The following is a 20,958-nucleotide window of genomic DNA, read 5'->3' as shown; positions in this document are numbered from 1 at the left end:
ATTGGCTCCAACACGATTCCATGCACACACAAACAAATGCACCTCTCACCCCTGTTCCAATGCACTTCTCTCACCTTCTAAGAAGTTGCTCCAGGTGGCTCAGAGGAGGATATGTAAGACATCTTTTCAAAATGAACACCACCCCACCCGTTACATGCTCAGTCAGAACATAATGCCCCTCCTCCTTGGCTATCAGTTTTGTTCCTGTTGGAAGAGAGGGAGAAAGAGCAAGGTTACATGGGGCGTCATATTAATGGGGCCTGTCATGCGCGTTGATCGTCTTAGGCGTGGAGGAGGATGAGCGCTCAAAAGGTGTTGTCTTCAAATAGGATTTCTGCAAGTGAGACATCCTCGTTGGGTGATATCCCCCTCAGAGCAGCCACTTTCTTATAGAATGATCTGTTATTAAGCAAATGAAGTGCTGCGGGCCCAACGGTAAATCCCTCCACTTTGTCATGGTGTGCTCTCAGTTATCACACCCTGCTCCCTCATTCATTCCTGATGTTCTACCCATTTCACCACGTTATACAACGGCACACCAGCCTTGTATTTGAAGTCAGTCGTCCTTTTGGAACACGCGTGACACAGAGAGGATTCCAAGTTGTAATCAATGACTCCTTAAAAAGGTGCATTGATCTTATTTTTAAAAGGAAGTTTGAAACTGAGCAGGATTTTCCTCCTGAGTAGAGTAAAGTTAAAGGCACAGCCTGTGATCAAAATGTCAACAAAAAGGTAGACCCAAGACTTACACTACAAAACAACTACTACTATCGTCCATCCTTAATTCTAACTCTTCATTTATTTAAGTTATGTAGATTCATATACCTCACGTTTCTTTTTTACTATTAAATTAGTAAGTATTTAAACTATTAATATCTTAAAGAAAAGTGTGAGGGCAGTTAGAGTATCAGGGCGCAGCTGTTACAGCATGTGTGTCAGATCAGTTAAACTTCTCTCCCCCCTCTCTCAGTAGTGTATAGCTTGCCTGTTGCACCTCCTGTCTTTAATTTTAGGTCCTTAAATCCATTGGGCTTCTGTTACTGGTGGCAAATCAAAGGAATGTTTTTCTCCCGCACCCCAACATCAGCTCAGTCAGTCAACTGTGCGACAACCTCAACTTAAGGAACAATTAGGAAATCTCTAAATAAAGTTTGGTTTGACATGGGGCTTCTGTCCCAGCCATCCACATACATAACAGAGGAGGAAAAGGGGCGATCGGAAGGGGGCGGGTAGACAGGGGGAATGGCAACTGCTAGACAGGAATTGATTGCATTAATTGATATGCCAATATGTAAGCTTGTTACATCCACCATTGCTTAGGATGATGGCTAACAGGTCCTGCTGATCAATGGAACCAATAAAGGCCTCATCCATTAATGAGCAATGTGGTAATTAATGTTATCCCTAAACCAATTACCACAGGCAGTGCATCTACAGGAAAACACAGCAAGTAGTCCAACCAGGTTATCTCTGTTATACTCTTAGCAATTTTCTCATGTAGCCTCTTTACTGCTCTGTGAGTTAACATGGCTGTAAGGCTGCACTCTAGTCCAGTCTATTCACAGCACATACAAAAAATGTTATTGTAGGGTTATTGCAAAGGTTATCAAACAAATTGAAAATAAATTTTCAAAAGAGTTTTATTTAATATTGTATTTAAATGATACCACATTATTTATTGCCTCTGCCTTAGAGAACCAGCTAGCCACATATTCTAACCTAATCCAATTCATCTTGTTCATTTACAGGGGTTCAAGTTTGTAGAGCTGTAACTTTATTGTTTTTGTTAGGATCCCTCTTTCGCTCAGTCTCCTAAATCTCCATTTCCTCCTTTCTCTTCTTCTCCTCCCCCTCCTTTTTCTCCCTTTCCACCTCCTCCCTCTTCTTCTTCTCTAATATTATGTGTACAGCAGACACTGAGGTAGTTAGGTGTCAAATGTTCCCCACTCTTCAGACAACAACCAAAAAAACCCCACAGATATCACAGATGACAGTGATATGACAAACGGGTTTGTTGGACAATAACTCTTGCACCGTATAATTATTATGCCTCTAATTACACATGTTACATGCAGTGTAGTCTATGTGGTGAAGAATGTGTCTGTAGCAAGTGTCCATTGCCACAAAAGCCTGATTGTCTTGACGGTTGCGACACAGACCAAACCACAGATTTAGAGCCAAGAAAACAAGCCAAGAAAACGACAAGTGTCTCCAATAGACACACTGTCTGTACATGAATAATAGCAGGCTTATAAATTGATACTATTGTTTTAATGTTTTAAAGTAATAATTGTCTTACCTATTCATTACCTTATTCATTTTCAATCATCTCATCTTCAAATAACACAGGGTTTTCTGCATTTTATTGCAAGGTTATTGTTAAGGAACAAAAGAGAAGTATAGTGTGACTGTTGATGCTTTACTGTGAGTCTGACTTTGAAAACAATTGAGTGTTAAGTAAATGACAGTCACACTGCTTGTCGGCCCTACCCTCTTCCTCCAGCCATTTACAGTAAATGCATTTCATTCATTGAGCTTAAATGGCAGCTGCAGTTGGTTTCAATTAATTATGGAAGCTTGTCTGAAACTTGTGTTTGTTCAGTCTTGCGAGACATAAGTATTATATGTCACTTGAATGTGTGATGTGGTGTATATTTAATGTATTTAAGTAACACCTAAATGCAGGAACGATACTATTCCTGTAAATAGACATTTATAATGTGAACATTCATATATTTATAACTTACTTCTCAATTTGGAAAGGAAAGCTGTTATGAACACATACAACTAACAAAATACAGGAGAAAGTTCATGCTTATACATTAATTACTCCTCCTTAAACAGAATAAACAAGATAAGAAACAGAGCTAAGTGTGAGATGATGACTTATTAGTTGGGATAGTGCAGAAAGGCCCATCTGTCTCTCTGCCTATTATCCAAGGCCTTAATCGGGACTTACAGCAGGGCAGGCTAAATAAACAGTAAGTAAGTTGTCTTGGGTAGAGGAACGTCAATGCCTGCAACTTGCTCAAGCCTTTACTCTGAATGGTTCTGTATTGACCCCTCAGGACCCCCTGAGAATTCCCTAATTGAAAATTAATATTGAATCAATGCCGCGGGCCATTTGCATATTGATTATAAACATCCAGGAAGGCACCGAGTATGTCTGGGATCAATAGGGCCCTTCTGCAGCAGGCCGAGTGCACTACATCACATGGCAGCTGCTTGCTCCTGAGGTTAATGACTGCTGCTTGTTAAGGAGCTCTTGTCAGGTAGAATCCAGCCGCAGGGTCTTTCTGCCAAAGCTGGCAGCAGGTGAACTGTGGAGGGTGGAAGAGGGGGTACTGATGGTGCTGATGAAGGGGAAATATGGGATTCGGGCAACCCCATATGTTTTAAGTGACATAGAGTCCAAGTGTTTCTCTGCATTACCTGTGTAGCGACTAGTAAGCATCATTGTTGCTTTGAACATGAGTTTATATCCTCTTTTTGGCACCCTAATGTTAAACTCTGATAACTCCATAACACAGACCATAAAATACTCCAACCATGTGTGTTTATATTGTATATGTCAGTAGCGAACCGTGACTCTTAAACCATGGCCCTCTGACCCCCCCCGTTCCCTCGCTGGGGAAAAAAAAGCAAACTATCAGCCTAGCTTACTGTGTCCTCTGCTATTGTACTGCAAAAGTTACCTATGACAGTAGTTCCAGTTCTGAAACAGAAATTAAGACGCTAGTCCAGCCTTAGCAATGCAATGAGCAAACAGCCTAGAGAAAGTGAGAGTTATCACCAGAACAAAAAACAGCCAATATAAGAATGATATCATTAGATTGGCACAGTGGCCTATTAAATATGCATGTTATGGTTTATTAAGTCATTACGCAGAATTACCAGTCAATCTGTAAATTTACCAACTCAGCTAAATTTACACATTGACCGGTAATTCTGCATAATGACCATTTTCCCAAATAAACCTTAACATATACAAAACAGTGGCATTGACAGCCAAAATAAAATCACTTGGCATGACAGCCTATTAGACTTTAAATAACTTACCCTTTGATTATTGCATTACTTTTATTTCAAGCTTCATTCGAAGTTAATCTTGAAAGTGGCGTGGATAATAAATTCGCAACGATGTCCTCCTCACTAGCTGTAACGGTACTCGTGCCTTCCATCGTGAACCAACAGGCTAGTTAACTAGCTAGTTTATCTGCATTTTTTCTTTTTTTTCCCTGCTAGCTTGTTATTCATGTCCCCCACAGCAGGCAGAACTTGTCATTAAGTTAGCCATAACAAAGGCCACCCATTTAGAGGGAAGATATGATTGGTCAATTTAACGGGCATTTGAAATTAGTCTTGTTGAATTGCTATCGCTCAGCAAATTTATAGCTGGACCACCAATCACAGAGCTGAATACATAGCATTTTCTTCCCAGCAACTGCAGAGTCAGCAAAATTCTTATAGGGAGACAAAGGGGCTTCTTTCATTTAACCCTTCACAAACAGAATAGGCAGGTTTGAAGGGTTTATTTCCTCAGAAACATTTTGTTTAGATGTTGATTTTGAATTGATAAAATAAAATTAGAACATATGACTTTATAAAAATTATTTTTTAGAATATCTAAGGCCCTCTCTGAGGGCCTAGAGGGCCCTGACGGTTTCCCTCTGGTATATGTGTGTGTATAAGAGAGGATAAGGAAAGTAGGCTGATCAAAGATAACGGCAACCATTTCCAGCCCCTGAAGGGAAAGAAAACAATACTAGGTAGATCAAAAAGGCCCTTTTTAATTTGAAATGAAACTTTCACAGCATTACAAGACAAAGGAGACCCAGAATCCTCTACTTTCAAGCATAGATTAAGATTCAACACATACATTCCTCTCCCAAACCCCCCTTATAATAGTTTCCACATGTTGAAGAGATGTAAGAGGTGGAGGCAGGAGAGAAAGGATGGCAGCGGAGACAATGGAGTGAAAAGGTTAGATGCAGATAGATGGAGATGAAGCAAGAGAGCTCCATCAAACCACCTCCACTGGTAACCTGTGCATAGAATCCCACACTGGTTTAGTGGCAACACTGAAGCCTGGTTAATCTAATGGAACTCTCGAAAACTGGGTGATTCTCTGAACCCACAGGAGACAGCCGACCTGGTGTGAAGCACATGTGAGAGCAGTTTATCCTCCAGTCTATGAAAGGCAAGGTCTTGAATTAATGCCTCTGTGTAGTCTGTGTCCATTCTCCCCTTGCCACTGCCCCCCACCTCAGCCCACACCCTGCACTGGGAGCTAGGGTCTGGAAGCTGAGAATGGAGTGCCGGGCCCAGAGAACCAGGCTGCATCTGATTGCTTCATTACAGGCCCTTTCATTGACTTGGTTGCACTGAACTGATGAACTGAGGCAGTGGACAAGAGCACATAATAGGAAGAAATGAATTCTTATCACAACCTTCTCAGGAGGCCACTAGTCCTAGCTGGAGCCAAGAAAAGCCATGGCTGAATGGAGAGGAGGGGGCTGTATGCAGGCCCATTCATGAGCCAGAAGCTGGATCTAGACTGAGGACATGATGGAGCTTTAGGATGCTGGATCAGTTCACAGGGGAGGAACCATGAATCCTCAGAGAGCCATATTATTGTAGCCAGCTTGTTTTAATGATTGGTTTGGTGATTAGTGTTTGCTTTCTCCTGGTAACTGACACCCACGGCATAACATTTTTTCAATTGTTTATTCCAGCAGTCCTCCAGAGGCAGACCTTTGCTAGTTAGAGTCCCTGCTTCAGGCCCCATAGCAGCACCCAAACACCAACCACTGAGATGAATAATTAATTTTGTACCTTATTGGGCTCTCACCCCTAACTCTCCAAACTCTAGCTAATGAGTGAGAAGAGTCTTCTGCAGCGGGGACAATAACAGCACCCATTATAAAAACAACAGCAACACTAACAACCACAGCCATGCATACAATAAAAAATGGGAGGTGTAGTATAGCATAGCACCAATTTAGCAGCTGGCTTGGTCTCCATAGGGCAGGGGTTGTTAATCCCTGACCATGCCTTAGAGACTCTGACCGACCTGCTGATTTCCATGTCTATATGCCCAGTCAGCACTAAAACCGAGGAGGAGGAGGGTCGAAAAACCTACCCTTTACAAATGCAGCAGATGTGATCCTTAGACCATTAAATTAATAGTATCCTGTAAAAGTTAAAGTTACCTTAAATCATGTCATGTTGTGTCATCATAATGTTCCACGAGTGTGCATAAATTAAAAATCTGTTTAGTGGAGTCTGCTGATGGGCCGATCAGGTGCTTCACCTGCCAGCGCTCTCTCCCCTCTTCCTCTCTGCTTCCATCAAATCTCTCCCCTCCCCCCTCCTGCTCATACCTGTTCACTCGGCACAAAATGGATGCTGCAAAGCCATTTAATTGGCCTCCACTTCAGAATCCAAGGGCATTTGAAATGTCTCTTTAATAAAATCTCCCCCCACAGAGCTGTTCTTGACAGTGTTTGTGAAGAAGGTACTGTATTTGTGTGTGGTGTGGATGTTTTGTAGCCAGTGAACATTGGACAGTCTCAGTGTTCATCCTAAAGATGTGTTGGCATCAGTAAAAGCAACTGGGGTGTTGAGGATGCGTTTTATTCTTTTTTTTTTTTTTTTTTTGCATTGGATAAATGTTACAAGAACAGTATGAGACACACTAGTCATTTTGGTCATTTTAGAACAGCTGGCTCATGTTTTAGCCACATCATCAGTTCCATTTTTTTCCTTTCCTGTCTCTTACTCTCCTTCTCCTGTGGCTGAGCCAAAGATAACTGAGTAGCAGTGTTTGACTGTAATCACTCCAAGTCTCTTTCTCTGGAGAGCTGCACAGCGGGCAGCACAAATTCCACCCCTCTAGGAGCTTTCAGCCCACTTTCACAGTATTATGACATGTTCATGAAGAATCAGACAAAGACAAGTTTGCTTACATACCATATCATATTATGCACAAGTACATTAAACTGTTTAGCTTCATGTTATTTTGATGGATCTTAGAATCAACTGTAATCTAACTGCGGTTAGAAATAGAGAAAATTTGACCCACTCTGAGAGAGTACGCTCAACTGAACAAGTGGAAGAACGAGTCATTTAATAAAACTTTACAGCAAAAAAGAAGTCCTCATGCTGGGTGAACTGTGTAGGCCTGCTCTGTCAAGTGTCATTCTGAGGCATTGTTGAATCTCAGGTAAAATTGAAAGCCTAAAGCAATTTGGAATACTGATTAGTCTCAGATTAATACAGGCTGGATATACCACTGAGAGTAGAAGGATAACTAGTTTCAATGATGGTTGAGTTGGTGCATTGCATCCAATCATCTGGCTCTGAGTCTATTTTGTAATTAAGGCTGTAAGGTGTGCACATAATCAAATAAATAAATAATGCTGCCAGAATTATGTGATAATGAATTAATACATTACAAGAAGTGAATAAAGGAGCAGCTAATTGCATGAGATGAGTCTTTTTCATTAGCCTTTTGAGAGGAAATTTCATTATATGCATCACAAGCCATACTACCAGATGAAATCCAGCTTTAGAAATATGCAAATAGGGATAAAGTATTATGTTAGGAAAACCACAAGAATAACATCTAGTTTTGATTTTTTTTTTTTCATTTCACCTCTCTTCACTCCAAATAGAGACAAACAGGAAAGAGGACTACATTGGGTCTTTAAAAGAGAAATGCCTCATAACCCAGAGAAAGGTGCTGACCTGTGCCTGTAGTCTCTGTGTCTTTGAGGGTTTGTGGCTTTTCAGTGGCATTTAGTAGAAGCCTTTCTAGGAGATATAAAATATATGACTCCCTGAGTAAATACTTATTTATTATTATTAGTAGTAGTAGTACTAGTATTATTTTATATTGCAGTTTGGAATGACACATAACCTCACTCAAATATATATATTTTTGGCATATCTACGATACATCTTGTCGTATTGATATTCAGTTTTGTTCTCTCTTTCTTTACCTAGTGTTGCAAGCAAAAAATAAACTTGGTTAAATGCATCTCCAATAATTGCACTGCAATGTTGGTTGATTATTTTGTACATAATTACAGTGGAAAACAACCTGTCTATTAAGCCTTTAATGGCAGTAATACAGAAAGCAATTACCATTACTTTGCTGCTCACCCTGAAAATAAAGATTTCTCTAAATGAAAAGGATCCTCTGACTACTGCTAAGGCTAATTGTGTGGGGTCTTGTACAGACATCTGGTTGTACATCATTTGTAAGGGCTAAATGCTGATCAGTTAGGAAGGCCTTTACAAGCTGTGTCTTTAGTGTGTGTTTTTGGGTCTGCTCTGCTGCCAGGGAGTCTGATAGCTCTTGAATTATTTATCTATCAGGCTGCTGGACGGTAGTCACGGCGACCTAGGCCCCATAGTGGCTGTCTGGCGACATCTCCCTCCAACTGTAGCCATTAGCAGACAGGGGTAGGGGTGCTAATGAGCAGGGTGTAGTGTGCATGTGACCAGAGTTTTCTAACCCTTCCTAACATACAGAACCTCCGCACTGAATAAATACCTAGGAAAGATTTACAAAGATCTGAGTACAGAACTTTTTAATTAGGGGAAAAAACAAGGTTAGAAAAAGATTGAAAAAGAAAGATAGAAACAACCACCCGTTTTCCTATTAAGGAGAAATGTCAAGCGCGGTGGTGAAGCAATAGTCTGTGTGCATCCCTTTGTTGTCCTCCCTGACATTGAAGGCTAATTTTTCATGGTTATTTGAACTGGAAAATGAAAGAGAGGTTTGCGATTATTTCCTATAAATGACAACACAATCGCATTACGCTTCAGTACAAACACAGAGAGGATATTGCCTTTTCATATTTCATGTGAAAGTAATGGATGGGCTATGCAAAGAGTCACAGAAAGAAAGACAAATGGTGAAAGAAAGCTCCCTGTGTTTGATTTGTATTAGAAACTGAATGGATAGAGGTAGGGAGAGTTTTTTTCAATAAGTGGTAGCACTCTCATGGATGTTTTAAAGTGCCTGTGCAGTGTAATCATTGGATTTCTTTAGCAATTAGCCATGAGCATCCAGCTGGGGTGGTTGTTAGAAGAAAAGTTGCCCACTGTATCCACTTCGGTCTCTTCTAGAAAACCATATATCTATAGTATGGTCCCCTTGCACACTGCCTGTACATCTGGGCAGCTGTATAATGTAATAAATAAAAATAAGTGTAATAAATAAAGATAAAATATCAGCCGACCATCCTTCACCTCTCCTCTTAACTATCCTAAAACATCTGAACTTAGCAGGTCGTTAAACTTTTGAGAGAAAACACACATCAATGATACCCTATATTTTATATTTTAGATAAAATTGATTAGCAAAATTGGTATTCATAACCTTGTCAGATTCTGTTTTATCTTGGTGTACGCTTTCATAAACAAACAGCCAGCCAGGCCCAGGGCTGTGGATGGAGACTGGGAGGCAGGATGACCATCGCAGAGGATGGCAAACCAGCCCACTCTGGCGGGGCATGCTGAGAAATATGTTTGTGTACTTTAAGTTTACAAAGATTGAAGGACTGGCAGGAAAGCCTCTGCCGGCAGGACTCATGTAAATAGGACCCATGTGGGAGCTGTGAGCCGGACTCCTAACACGCGCTGAGGTAGGCGCTACATACATCCAACCATGGCAACATTGATTTTCTGAGCTAATACCTCCACAGAACAGTCCACAGGCAGATGGATGCACTACAAAGATATGCAAATGGTGCATTCAATAAATCGACAGGCAGAGATCTTTTTCAGACAGTCCACTGTACTGGTCTGCAGTGCCTAAAAGGAGAGATAAACAGATAAGTACCTGTTAATGGACACACACATACACGTATATGCACACTCACACAAACATACATGCACCTGCCTGTTACCTGGGAAAACTTAGATCGATAATAGAATTTCATGTTAAGCAGAACCGTCTCAGAAAAGCACATCAAATAAATGCTGGGACTATCCAACATTACCTTTTAATATGAAAGTGTTATTTTCAATGCGGCATGCTATATTTTTAATTTTCAAGGTTTTCTTCAAGAAAGCTTTTTGCAGTATATCTTCTGTATAATAACAAAACAAACTGTGTGTATAGTCATATTCAGTGTGCTTATTAGTCAGATATGAAACAAAAGCTGCTGGGTGTATGTCATATATAATAGATGTGGGCTGTCTTGTTAAGCCCAGCAGGCTGTATGTGGCTGTGTCTCTGTGGAGAAAGGCTCTGAAGCTCGCTGTACCTGGTAATTAAAGAGAGTTTGTGGCAAAAGCCAAACATCAGGAGAGATGAGCTATGAACAAAAGAGCTGTGACAGTTTCAGGTTATGTGATTTTTGTGTCCCTTTTTTGCCAAATGAAAAATCAATACATTTTCCGGGTTATACATATTCAGAGTGTCCACCAAGCTTCCGCCCTGATGGAGAGAGGGGCGGGGGACTGTGGGCTAGAGTGGGGGGAGTCGCCTGTTCGCCTGTCATAACTGTACCATCGCATTTTCCAACCCACTGGTGAATATTTCAGAGTTGATGTGATTGCCCTTCATGACAGCGGTGATGCTTTTTTTTTTTTTTCAAACACCCCTTCAGCCACCCCCACACTCCGTCAACCCACCCCAATTCTGTTTGGTCCCTTTGAATAGCTGCAAATAGGTGAAGGCATTGTTGTGTTAGCTGGAGGAAAAAGAAAAAGATGCATTAATAAAAGGAGGTTGATTTAAGAGGAGGCAGCAGTGGAAGATGATAAGCATAAATGCATGGCAGGGGGTGGCAGAGAGGCAGAGTGACTCTTTGTGCAGGACAATGTCCCTCAGGCAGAGTAGATGGAAGAGCATTGCCCAGTGATGTTTTTGCCCCCCATCCAGGCTTTTAGCCCACCATCCTAGCAGGAAAAAGTACAGCCTGCATCTTCCATTGTGGACATAATATGTGTTAGTGAGCGCCCATCATCCTGGACATTCAAGGAAGTCTCAGTGTGGTGTGTGTGTGTGTATGTGTGTGTGTGTGTGTCAGCTGGGGCAGAAGAGTGAGCAGTCCCTGAATGCTCACTCCCTATGCAGCCACATTAACCTAGATCCTCCTCTCCTTCATCACTCAAGTAAAACACAAAGAGGAAAGAAGTAGAGCGGCACTCGCTTTATCCTTTCTATTTGTAATGTATCTAAACATGCCATTATCACGAGAAGTATTTCTAATTAGTTCAATTTCCCATGAGATAACACTTTGGGGGGAACATTTAATATACCACATAGTGCTTAATAACAGTTCCTAATTTACTAAGTATCAAAAAGCACAAAAAAGTATTCAAAAAAGTAGTAGAGTGTAGCTTGTGTAAATGTTTTTTCTCCTCTGTTAAAGAATAATATTGTTGTATACAAAAAAACTTGACTTATGTGTGACTTTTTGTGACCTGAACACACTGAGCGTCCTTTAAAATGACCGGTGACTTTGAAAGGCATGGGGGATCAAATTAAGTATTGTGTGGAAGACCTATGGGGCTGGTTTGATGAGCAGCCACCACCGGGAGAGCAGTGGAGCGGTGGAGGAGGGGGGTTGCTGCGATATTGTTCTAAGGCAGTGTGAGCTATCACTGCTGTTTGTGATTAACTTGCCGTTTAAAGTTTTTTTAGTTATTAGCTGCCCTAACCCCGTACCCCTCCTCCATCTTCTGCACCTCCTCCTCCTCCTTCGCTGCACCCCCCCACTCCCCCTCCTCCTCTCCCCTCCTGCCCTCAGCCCCATGGAGACACAAAGTATTCATTCACATTTAGATCCTGAGGTCACAGCAGGGCCAGCAGGGAGAGGCCAGCGTGTCCCCCCATAGACAGGTCAGGAATCTAACACGTAACTCCGACCAGCAGCGCTGAGGTAGCTTACTCTTCTTTCCTTTCAAAATGTGAAAGTGTGTGGGAGAGAGGGAGTGACAGTATGAGTGAGAAAAGGAGAGTGCAGAGACAGACACACTTTTACTTTGTGTGTGTGTGTGAGTGTGTGTGTGTGTGTGTGTGCTTTGATTTTGATACGTTTTTTTTTCCTACACTTTCATTCATTTTAAATATTACTGTTTGGATTTTTGAATGTATCTCATATTCAAAATTGATGTCCATATAATTGAATACAGCTGGAATACATCAGGATAATCAACATACATATCAGTATGAATGTTCATCAAGTCATTTTAAATGCTTTTTTTTTTTTTTTTTTACACAACATAACATGTGTCCACATTTTAATTCAGTTTTACGCTTTGCAGTGCAGTGGTCAGTATGGTTACTGATAATGACATGTTGTGGTTTATTGGTTGTTCATAAGCAAAAGCCCCTCTTGTCTCTGACTAGATTGCGGGCATGTTTTGCTCTGTTGTGGTTTTATGAGAGGTAGCTTGTGAGGACGCAAGGAGGGAGCTTGAGAGTGTGTGTGTCAGGACGGGGGTTACGAGGGGTGGGGGAGTGTTTTCCTGTGTGTTGTGCTTTAAAAGGGGGGTCTTGCGTATGGGGCGCAGAGGTGCTGATATGAGGAGCGGACAATGCATGAAAGCCCTCAGCATGGGTCTGTGTCTCATTGTCCCATGGTACCCTCCTGTCACTTTCATTTTGCACCCTCTAGTCCAGAGTCAGGCCAACTTTGATATAAGGAAGGGGTGCAAGGGATGATGGGGGGAGCAAGAGGGGGATTTTTAAAAGAAGAAGTAGGGGAGAAAGATAGAGTCTGTGAAGTGTGAAATAAGATTGCTTTTTATCCGACAGTGCAGCGCTAAAGAAAAGGAAGCTGTCCGGCCCTGGATAAAGCGGGGGAAGCACACCTCTGATTTACAGTGCGGGCCTGTGACACCTGGTTAAAATGATAACAACAGCCTCAATAATCATAATGAGAGTAATGAGAGCTTAGACACACAGCTCCGCACAAGAGCCCAGAGAGAAACGGAGCTCAACCCTCGCTCCCAGTACTCGAGAGCCGGGGAGAGGGAGAAGCTCAGCTCAGCCCCTGCACTGGTTCCCCAGGACTTACGAAAGCCAAGAGAGATAGACAAGACAGTGCTGTTGACTGAGATACTGTATACTCAACAAAAAGTGCAGACTGTCACTACTGTTTGAGGAACACTGGAGCCCTTCTCAGGTAGGACTGGAATTCTGTACTTTAATGGAGGCAGTTATCATCATAGCAGTGTATTCTGCCGAGGCCGAGGATGGAGGAGGAGCCTGACCTAGTGAAAGATATCTAGAGTGACTATTATTACTTGCTGCTGCTCTTCTCTACAGTCTGGGAAGGAATACTGGAAAGTGCAGTGGTTACCATCAATTATTTATTAGGCCGTTTGTGCTTGTCAGTCTGATTAGCATTAGTGTAATCACTGCTCTTCAGGGGAAAGGAAGGCTGCTCTCTCTCATCTGAAGGTAATCTTGCTGTTTTCAGTGTCTCATCTTCACCGGACGCCTCTTGCATAGCATCTGCTTTTGTCATCTCCACATATTTCTTCCCTTTTTCCCCCCCAACCCCGCGTGTTTCTCTCTGTTGCTGCTTGGCCCCTTCCCCCGCACCTCATTAATGTGTGTGAGCAAGTTGCTCTCTCCTAGCTTGTATAGAGTGACACCTATGGGCCTGATTAAGCCTCTGCACTCACTGGCAAAATACGAGAGGGGAAGACTGCTAAGCGTCTAGATGGTGTGTGAGTGTGTGCATACGTACGTCTGTGCACGTGTGTGTGTGTGTGTGTGTGTGTGTGTGTATGTCTGGGAGATGCTAGAACAGAGAGCCCATGGACTGTCCCTACTGAGTGACTGGCAGAGCAAAGCTGATATTTATATGCTCAGAACAGATGAGTGTAATCTCTGTGTCGGCTATGGGCTTATTCAGCTTGCATGATTAGATTAATGGAACTGTTTCATATCATTGTATTAGGATGGTTAATGAAGACAATTAATTAGAAGACAACCTTCAGGCTATTGTCCTTTACATCTCTGAGATTTGGGTTAGAAATGGCCTGCTGCCATAGCTTTGAGTGTTTCTCCTCATCTATTTTCAGAGTTAATCTATGGCTACAATTTTAGTGTCTCTTCCATTTGCATCCTACTCTTAGGCCACTCATGACCTTTCATTAATTATGGTCGGCCCGGCTTTAATCATTCTGTAATACCATTGGAGATGAGATGAGGAATAGGCAAAGCCATTTGCCACTTAAAGATGTAACACTGCTCCTGGAATTAAATGTCTGCATTTCTGCATAAATTATGGACGGTGTTGTGTGTGCTGAAAGTGTCATACATGTTGATTAAACATCTAAATAAAGAAGTATTGAAAATGCGAGGAAGAAAAAAATATTGCACATGTGAGCATGTACAGTATGCGTACAGGAAGTTGGGGGTTGGCACAGTGAAGCTGAATAGCATTAGAATGTTGGCTGCCTATCACAGTAATATTTAAGCATAAAAATGTGTCGTGTGTTGAGCACAAAGTGTGTATTAATGTGTAGGTGGGGAATTAGTCTCACTACAAGTGTCACATAACTAAGAAATGACACCTTGCCCCGTTTTTAAAGGTGAAGAAATTTACCTGGGGATTATTTTGTAATCTGAGCACCTATGCAGCTGTACAGTATCCTAATTCGTGCAGAGTTGTAGAGATTTATGCAGGCAGGAGTTAGATGGGATTTTGGGACTCTGCAATATATCTCTGGTTTTTGTGGGAATGTTTAAGATCTGCCTTACCAGCATGGGATGGGCAGCACTGGATGGAGATGTTGCCTTGGAAACATAATAGAAACATAGTTAAAAATAAAAGAATAAACTGTATTCATGTGTATGGGATCCAAGGAACACTTAAATATGCTTTTTACTAGGAGCAAGTCAGCCCTTTTAAATACTTTTATTTAAACACAGGATCATTGGATCACAGGATCGGCTTTTAGCAGTAATGTGTAACAACACAATCCATACACCAGTCACTCTGCTCAGAAAGATGTTTCCTACAGCATTTGTATCAGCAAGCAGGAAATGGAAGCTATTGCTTAGGTCTTGCTAGTAATACATCAGTGTTTCCATTTACTTTGATTTTTAACCCCAAATGTATAAACATGCAGTTGTGTCTATAATAATACAATGATTGTCATGGTAATAAACACTTGTTATGATTTTGTTGCTATAGTGTACACTCAATCAACAAAATTATGTGTCTTAAAAGTATATGTTGTAGAAATTCTGAAATCTTCAACCTATTTCGTTTAAGCTACTGAGAAAAACAGACAGTCAATTTTCTTTCTCTCACACAGCAGATAATGAAATGTCAAATCAAAAAACAGTAATTTCCTTTAATGTATTTTTTTTTTTCATTTATAAACATGACTTATTTGCATAAGGTGTCTAAATTTACCTATTCAGCAGAAAAATCGTGATGTTTGTGAATATTCTGTTTGTGAGTAAGAATTGTAAGGGTTTGAGAGAATAGTCACGTGGTCTCAGAAATGTAAGAGTGTTCAAAGTATATCCATGATAATGACACATACCGCAGTTTGAGAACACAATGTCAACTTTGTATGGAGTGTATGCAATGTTTCATAACTGATGGGATAAACAGTGAGTGTTGGGGATAATGTAACATCATAAAAGTGGTTTTGGCTGTGGGTAGTCATGTGGTGAGCTAAGATTGGATGTGTGATGACTGCAGGGCTGAATACTTGAACAGGATATTTCAGTAGCTGTTGTAGCATTGTCAATATATCAATAGCTCACAGAGTAGAGACCTGAGCATGAAAGCATTTTCAAAAGAGCATTTAAGTACTTTTGATGAGAATTAGCTGACTTGTGTAATAACTGATCGGGCCTATTGACTGTGGCCTAGTTTACTGTTGTCAAATCAATGCTATTGCATGCAAGTCCCACTACTTTTAAACAAAAGTAACAGGCAAAGGGGATGTTCAGGGGGCACTGGAGGGAAATAAACAAGATTGATGCCCTTTTTATTATCTGTTTTTGCTATCTTTTCCTCTGTGTGTTACTTACAAATGGCATTATCGGATATCCATTGTTTGGACTTCGATGCTGCTAAATGGCCTGATATATCGAGCTGAGGCTTTTAAGGTGGTTACAGGGGATTTCTGCCTTTGACTTGGCATAAAAATAAAATGAATTGTGGCTCTGAAAGTTTTAAATATTTATGATTTTTTTTTTTTTTTTTTTGCAATAGTAGGATAGAAGAAGTGAAATGAGGCTTGTATTGGTAAGTAACCTAGCAGATTGCAGCAGGGGACATAAGTGTGTGTGTGTGTGTTAGTGTGTGTGTGTGTGTGTATGTGTGTGAGAAACAGAATGAGGTCTTGTCTAGTATAAGGTCTCTCTCTTGAAGGATACTGCTCACAGAATTATTTTTCCATCTGCCTACTTCAGACCACATGTGCACACATTAAACAGAGGAAACCATATTTTTTGTCATGCTCTTCAGTACATGGTAAATAATAATGAATTGAACCCATATTTGAATATAAATATAATACTACTACTACTACTACTACTACTAATACTACTACTACTAATACTAATACTAATACTACTACTACTACTACTACTACTAATAATAATAATAATAATAATTCGTCCCTCCTATATAATTTGACTCTGATTTTATAATCCTTGTCAAAATACATTTCAAATTGGTGATCGGACAGCACAGGACAGAAAGCAGAAAGCAGATTCTGCCCTCTTTGTCTGCTAGCCTTGCAACTGTGTGTCAGCAAATGTAATTGTTGCAAGCTCCTATAGAAAAAAACGCTGCCGTCCCTTTAAGTGCTTCCACCAATTCTGATGGCGTGGTGATTTACATATCCCATCCTCCCTCCCCCTTCAGGAGAGCTGAGCGAGGATGTGGAGGCTGCTAGTGAGACCACCACAGACCAGGAGGACCAAACCAAAGACAGAGAAAGTGGGGGGGAGAAGGAGCTCACCAAAGGGACAGGTAAGGCCAATATTTACACCACACACATTTAGGGAGCACTGTTCACAGGAAACATCTGGACCTGCACCTGAATAGTGCTGCACATTAGGCCTTTTGTCTAATTTAATTAAACATATTTAAACAAAATATTGAGAGACTTTTTTTTACTTTCACTCTTTCGCAGAACTCCCTAAATCCAATTCTAGTTTTCAGAGGCTGCTTTTCCAGGCATTAAATCCCATCAGATACAGTTAGGCTAAACTGTCAATTTAGGTTATATGTTCAGGTGACATGTGACCCATGTTTTGTCTTTACTCAATAGGTGATGTGAAGAGAGGGGCCTGTATGTGTAATTCCAGCTGAGCCATGTGTGTACACACATGTGATAGCACTGCCCCCTCCTCAACTTTTACTGCACACACACACACACACGCAAACACACACACACACAGGAGCACAGACAGCACTTACCTGTGTTTAATGTTATCAGATCAGGATGGTTTTATCTGCAGTGCTCTGTATTGACAGTTGTAGGTGGTGACTCCAATGAAGGGGTTGGGCATAGGATAAGGGGAGGAGCTTTTGGCCTCAAGAATCTGTGGTCAGCAGCAGGCTGCATCTCCTAAAAACCTTTTGTGAACATTTTAGAAAGCCCTCTAGGTTATGATCTAAAATTAGTTTTCAAATTAGGGGAGAATGTCTCTAGTTTGAGTGGTTCAGCATGGATACATTGACAACCATTAAGTTCACATCACATGCATCTGTGGATTTTTATTTTCTGTTGTGGGAACAATAATGAGAATCACTGCACTACATGGTAAAAACTGAGCATTTTAAATACCAAGTCCTAAACTTCGATTGATGTTTGGTATGATTGAAGTCTGTCTGTCTTACATTGTTTTAACAGAACTACCAGTTACAATAAGAGATGAGAGAACTGAAGAGATGTGGTATTATTGTTGGTAGTGCTGTAGCTGGAAAAAATACTTGATCAAGAACAGCTTTTGTGTTGGTGATGTTAACGTCTTCCTTTTTAACACAAGCACTGTATGGTCGTCACCTTTCAAGCTGTTCTGGCCTGCTTGATGTGTTCCATATGAATGACACATAGTCTCAGAAACAATTGGACACAACTTTGAAGCAGGAGCCTAAAACTTTGGATTTTGTCCCATGTGTGCAAAGTATGTGCATCACTGGGATCTAATTACATATAATGCTGCTCACTGATTGTTTTCAAAGTCATAAAATGTCAGCGTAAATGAAATATAGTTTCATTTCCCTTTTTTATGCACAACTTACATTGTACGTCTGTGTAAGAAAAACAATGCTGGCAGTTAAGACATCTCTTATTCAATAGAAGAGATTTCTGATAATGATGACACTGAACAGTAACATGCCTGGATAGATGTTTCTCACTTGTCTAACTTCTTGTGTTACTGCAGGATGTTTTGATTTACACTAGTCAGGTTAAAAGCTGGAAAACAATTCAGACCTTTTGCATACCTAAGTTTTTTATAAAGTGCAGCAAAAAAAAAACTTCATCACAGTGTTTGAAGCCCAGCCTTTGTAAAATGTCTTTGATATTCGAACTTCTATTTTAAATGAGGCTGAGTTGTTTGTGCTCTTTGAAAGGGCGACACTCTTCTTTGATGGAAGAAATAATGATATGCATGCCTGACTGAATATGGCTAAAAGTATGTTTTAGCACATCAAAATAAAGCACTTTAAAAAGCATTAAAATGAGCTGGCCGATTAATAATTCACTCATACCTGTGGTGCACAGGAAGACGACTCCTCGCATTAGGATTCCTCCTTTTTGAAAGCCATGCAATTTGATACAAGCATATTCAGTTCCTTTCCTCCCCTCTGTCAGTCGCTAATCACCAAATAAGTGTGTTTCTGTGTTTTCACAAAGGAAATATATGCTTGCATATGAAAAATTTACAGCTTCCCAGCAGCTTATTAGAAACGCTTAGTTAAAAATAGCATGTGCATTAGGGAACCAGGTCTGAGGTTCTGTTTGATGTCAGTGAAAAGGTAGGTGGGTAAGTTGGGGTTCAAGGCTGTGTTGTCAGCGAAAGGTAGACAGCTGTAGTTTAATGGAAGGGTCCCTGTTTGTACTTTAAACTTTTTTTGTGATTGATGAATACAATGCCCATTCAAAGCAAGTGCAGAAAATCTATCTTGTAGGGAAAAAAGCAAGGAAGACCTCACAATGCATTTGGTAAACAGAGGAGCACTTGTTTGGGCTGATGATTGTCTGAAGATGTTTGCACAGTAGGCACACAGATGGTGTGTGTGTGTGTGTTAGAATATGGTGTATGAGCGTCCTGGCCAACCTGTTATTTATCTGAAAGGTGCTCAGTCTCCCACTGTCTGAGGCTGAGCTGTTTCTAAGGTCCATCATTAGGACTACTGAAGTATTTCTTCTCATCGTTGTCATGTAGCTGTTGGAACAGAGCACAATTGTTCCTTTACAAATGACAGTCACTGTCAGACAGACAGCATTAGCGAACACAGAGAAAAGGCTTCCTCCTTTTTAAAGCCACTGTCAATCTTATTTTCTCTTTCTTGTTCCACAGCTCCTCAGTATTCATTAAAATCATTTAGAGGTACATCAGAAGCCTTTGTAAAATGCATATGTATTCTGCATGTCATTTCTTGAAAGATGCCTTCATTATTCTGGTGTTTTTTTATTTATCTCAAAGATAACACATATATGCACATGTACAGGCATTCAGACATATGTAAATGTCACATGTTCCCAACACTTCAGGCAATATGTGGTGCAACTTTTTTGATTATACAATATTATCATACATATATAAATACTAAGAGGTGGAAATACAAATTTGACAGTAAAACACTATTTATAAGTGAAATACTAAAACCTTAATGTATTGGGGTAATTATGTTCGTATAGGCAGGGGATGCAATTTAATCATCTTGCATGATTAGTAATTCAAAGGGTCATTTTTAATGCTTGCTATGAAAAAGGTATAAATGGATAGCCATGAGCCTCTCTCCTCACACCTTCTCCACCTAGCTGAGACAGCACTGGAAAAAGGGAAGAGCTTCTGTGTAGGATCGAGATCCTTACCTTCATTAAAGCAGGTGGTATATATATGCAGCAGCTGAATGTATGGGGAAGCAGCAAGGAGAAAGGAAAGAGGGTTGCAAGTGTAGGGGAGATAGAAAGGTAAGGGGAGCAGAAAGAGGGAGGGGAATTGTTAATACACCTGAAGACTTGGACACAATGTGATTTGACATATTTAACATAAATGTATGGGAAAGGTTGTATTGAAAGTTGGGGGCCTACTGCATGGAGGGAGATGGTAGTCTCTCCACTCTGAGGCTGCAAGGTTGGTAGTCCTCATAAATTGAGCTTAATAAATAATTCTTTTCATACCTCGTTCCTTACATTCAATTTATGGGAGCTGGAGCAAGGGAGGAGAAAAAATATTTTTGCGCTTGGTTCATCTGTGTCTATAGTATAGAGATCAGACAGTTTCATAAGAACATACTAATAAATAGATTTTAATGCATTTTTAATATTTAACTAAAGCGAATTTAACCTTATACACAGTATTTGTCATTTAACACATCTGTATTTAACAGGCTAATTTGTGGATGTGTCTATTTGTGGATATTTTTACTGTTACTATTACAGTTACATGTTGACACTGTGAAAACTGTTTCAGTGCAGACAGAGCAATTCTGTACTTACACATTTCTACAATATGTGTGTACTTGTGAGTGCTTTTGACAGCACACAAACACCTGTTTATGTGTTTCAGCATGCACATGTGCACATCCAGGTGTGCTGTGTGTGGGAGAAGCAGATGTGTTGTGTACTGTACTGTAGATGTTGCATTTAGTCTGTATAATGAACATGATGATTAGCATCCCCTAGATGCAGCATAGCAGCATTGCAGCTTGTGCTCTTTTTTTTAAATTGTGCTCTGTGTTTTGCCATTAGTCTTCTGCTGTTGCTCATTCA

At 40.6% G+C, this 20,958-nt stretch overlaps 1 protein-coding gene across 5 annotated transcripts in view; it reads left to right on the top strand.

Moving 5' to 3' along the window:
- zfhx3b (zinc finger homeobox 3b) overlaps nt 1–20,958 on the top strand; it is a 346,552-nt gene that overhangs the window by 300,329 nt on the left and 25,265 nt on the right. For all 5 annotated transcript variants that reach the window (XM_067589268.1, XM_067589255.1, XM_067589264.1 and 2 more), the window contains one exon: nt 16,872–16,979. In XM_067589268.1, the coding sequence (XP_067445369.1) occupies nt 16,872–16,979 (108 nt within the window). The remainder of the gene's footprint in view (nt 1–16,871; nt 16,980–20,958) is intronic.

The sequence above is a fragment of the Thunnus thynnus genome, chromosome 1 (assembly GCF_963924715.1).
Source record: "Thunnus thynnus chromosome 1, fThuThy2.1, whole genome shotgun sequence".
Lineage (NCBI taxonomy): Eukaryota > Metazoa > Chordata > Actinopteri > Scombriformes > Scombridae > Thunnus > Thunnus thynnus.
The sequence above is the reverse complement of the archived record's forward strand: the minus strand, read 5'-3'. Positions and strand labels throughout refer to the sequence as shown.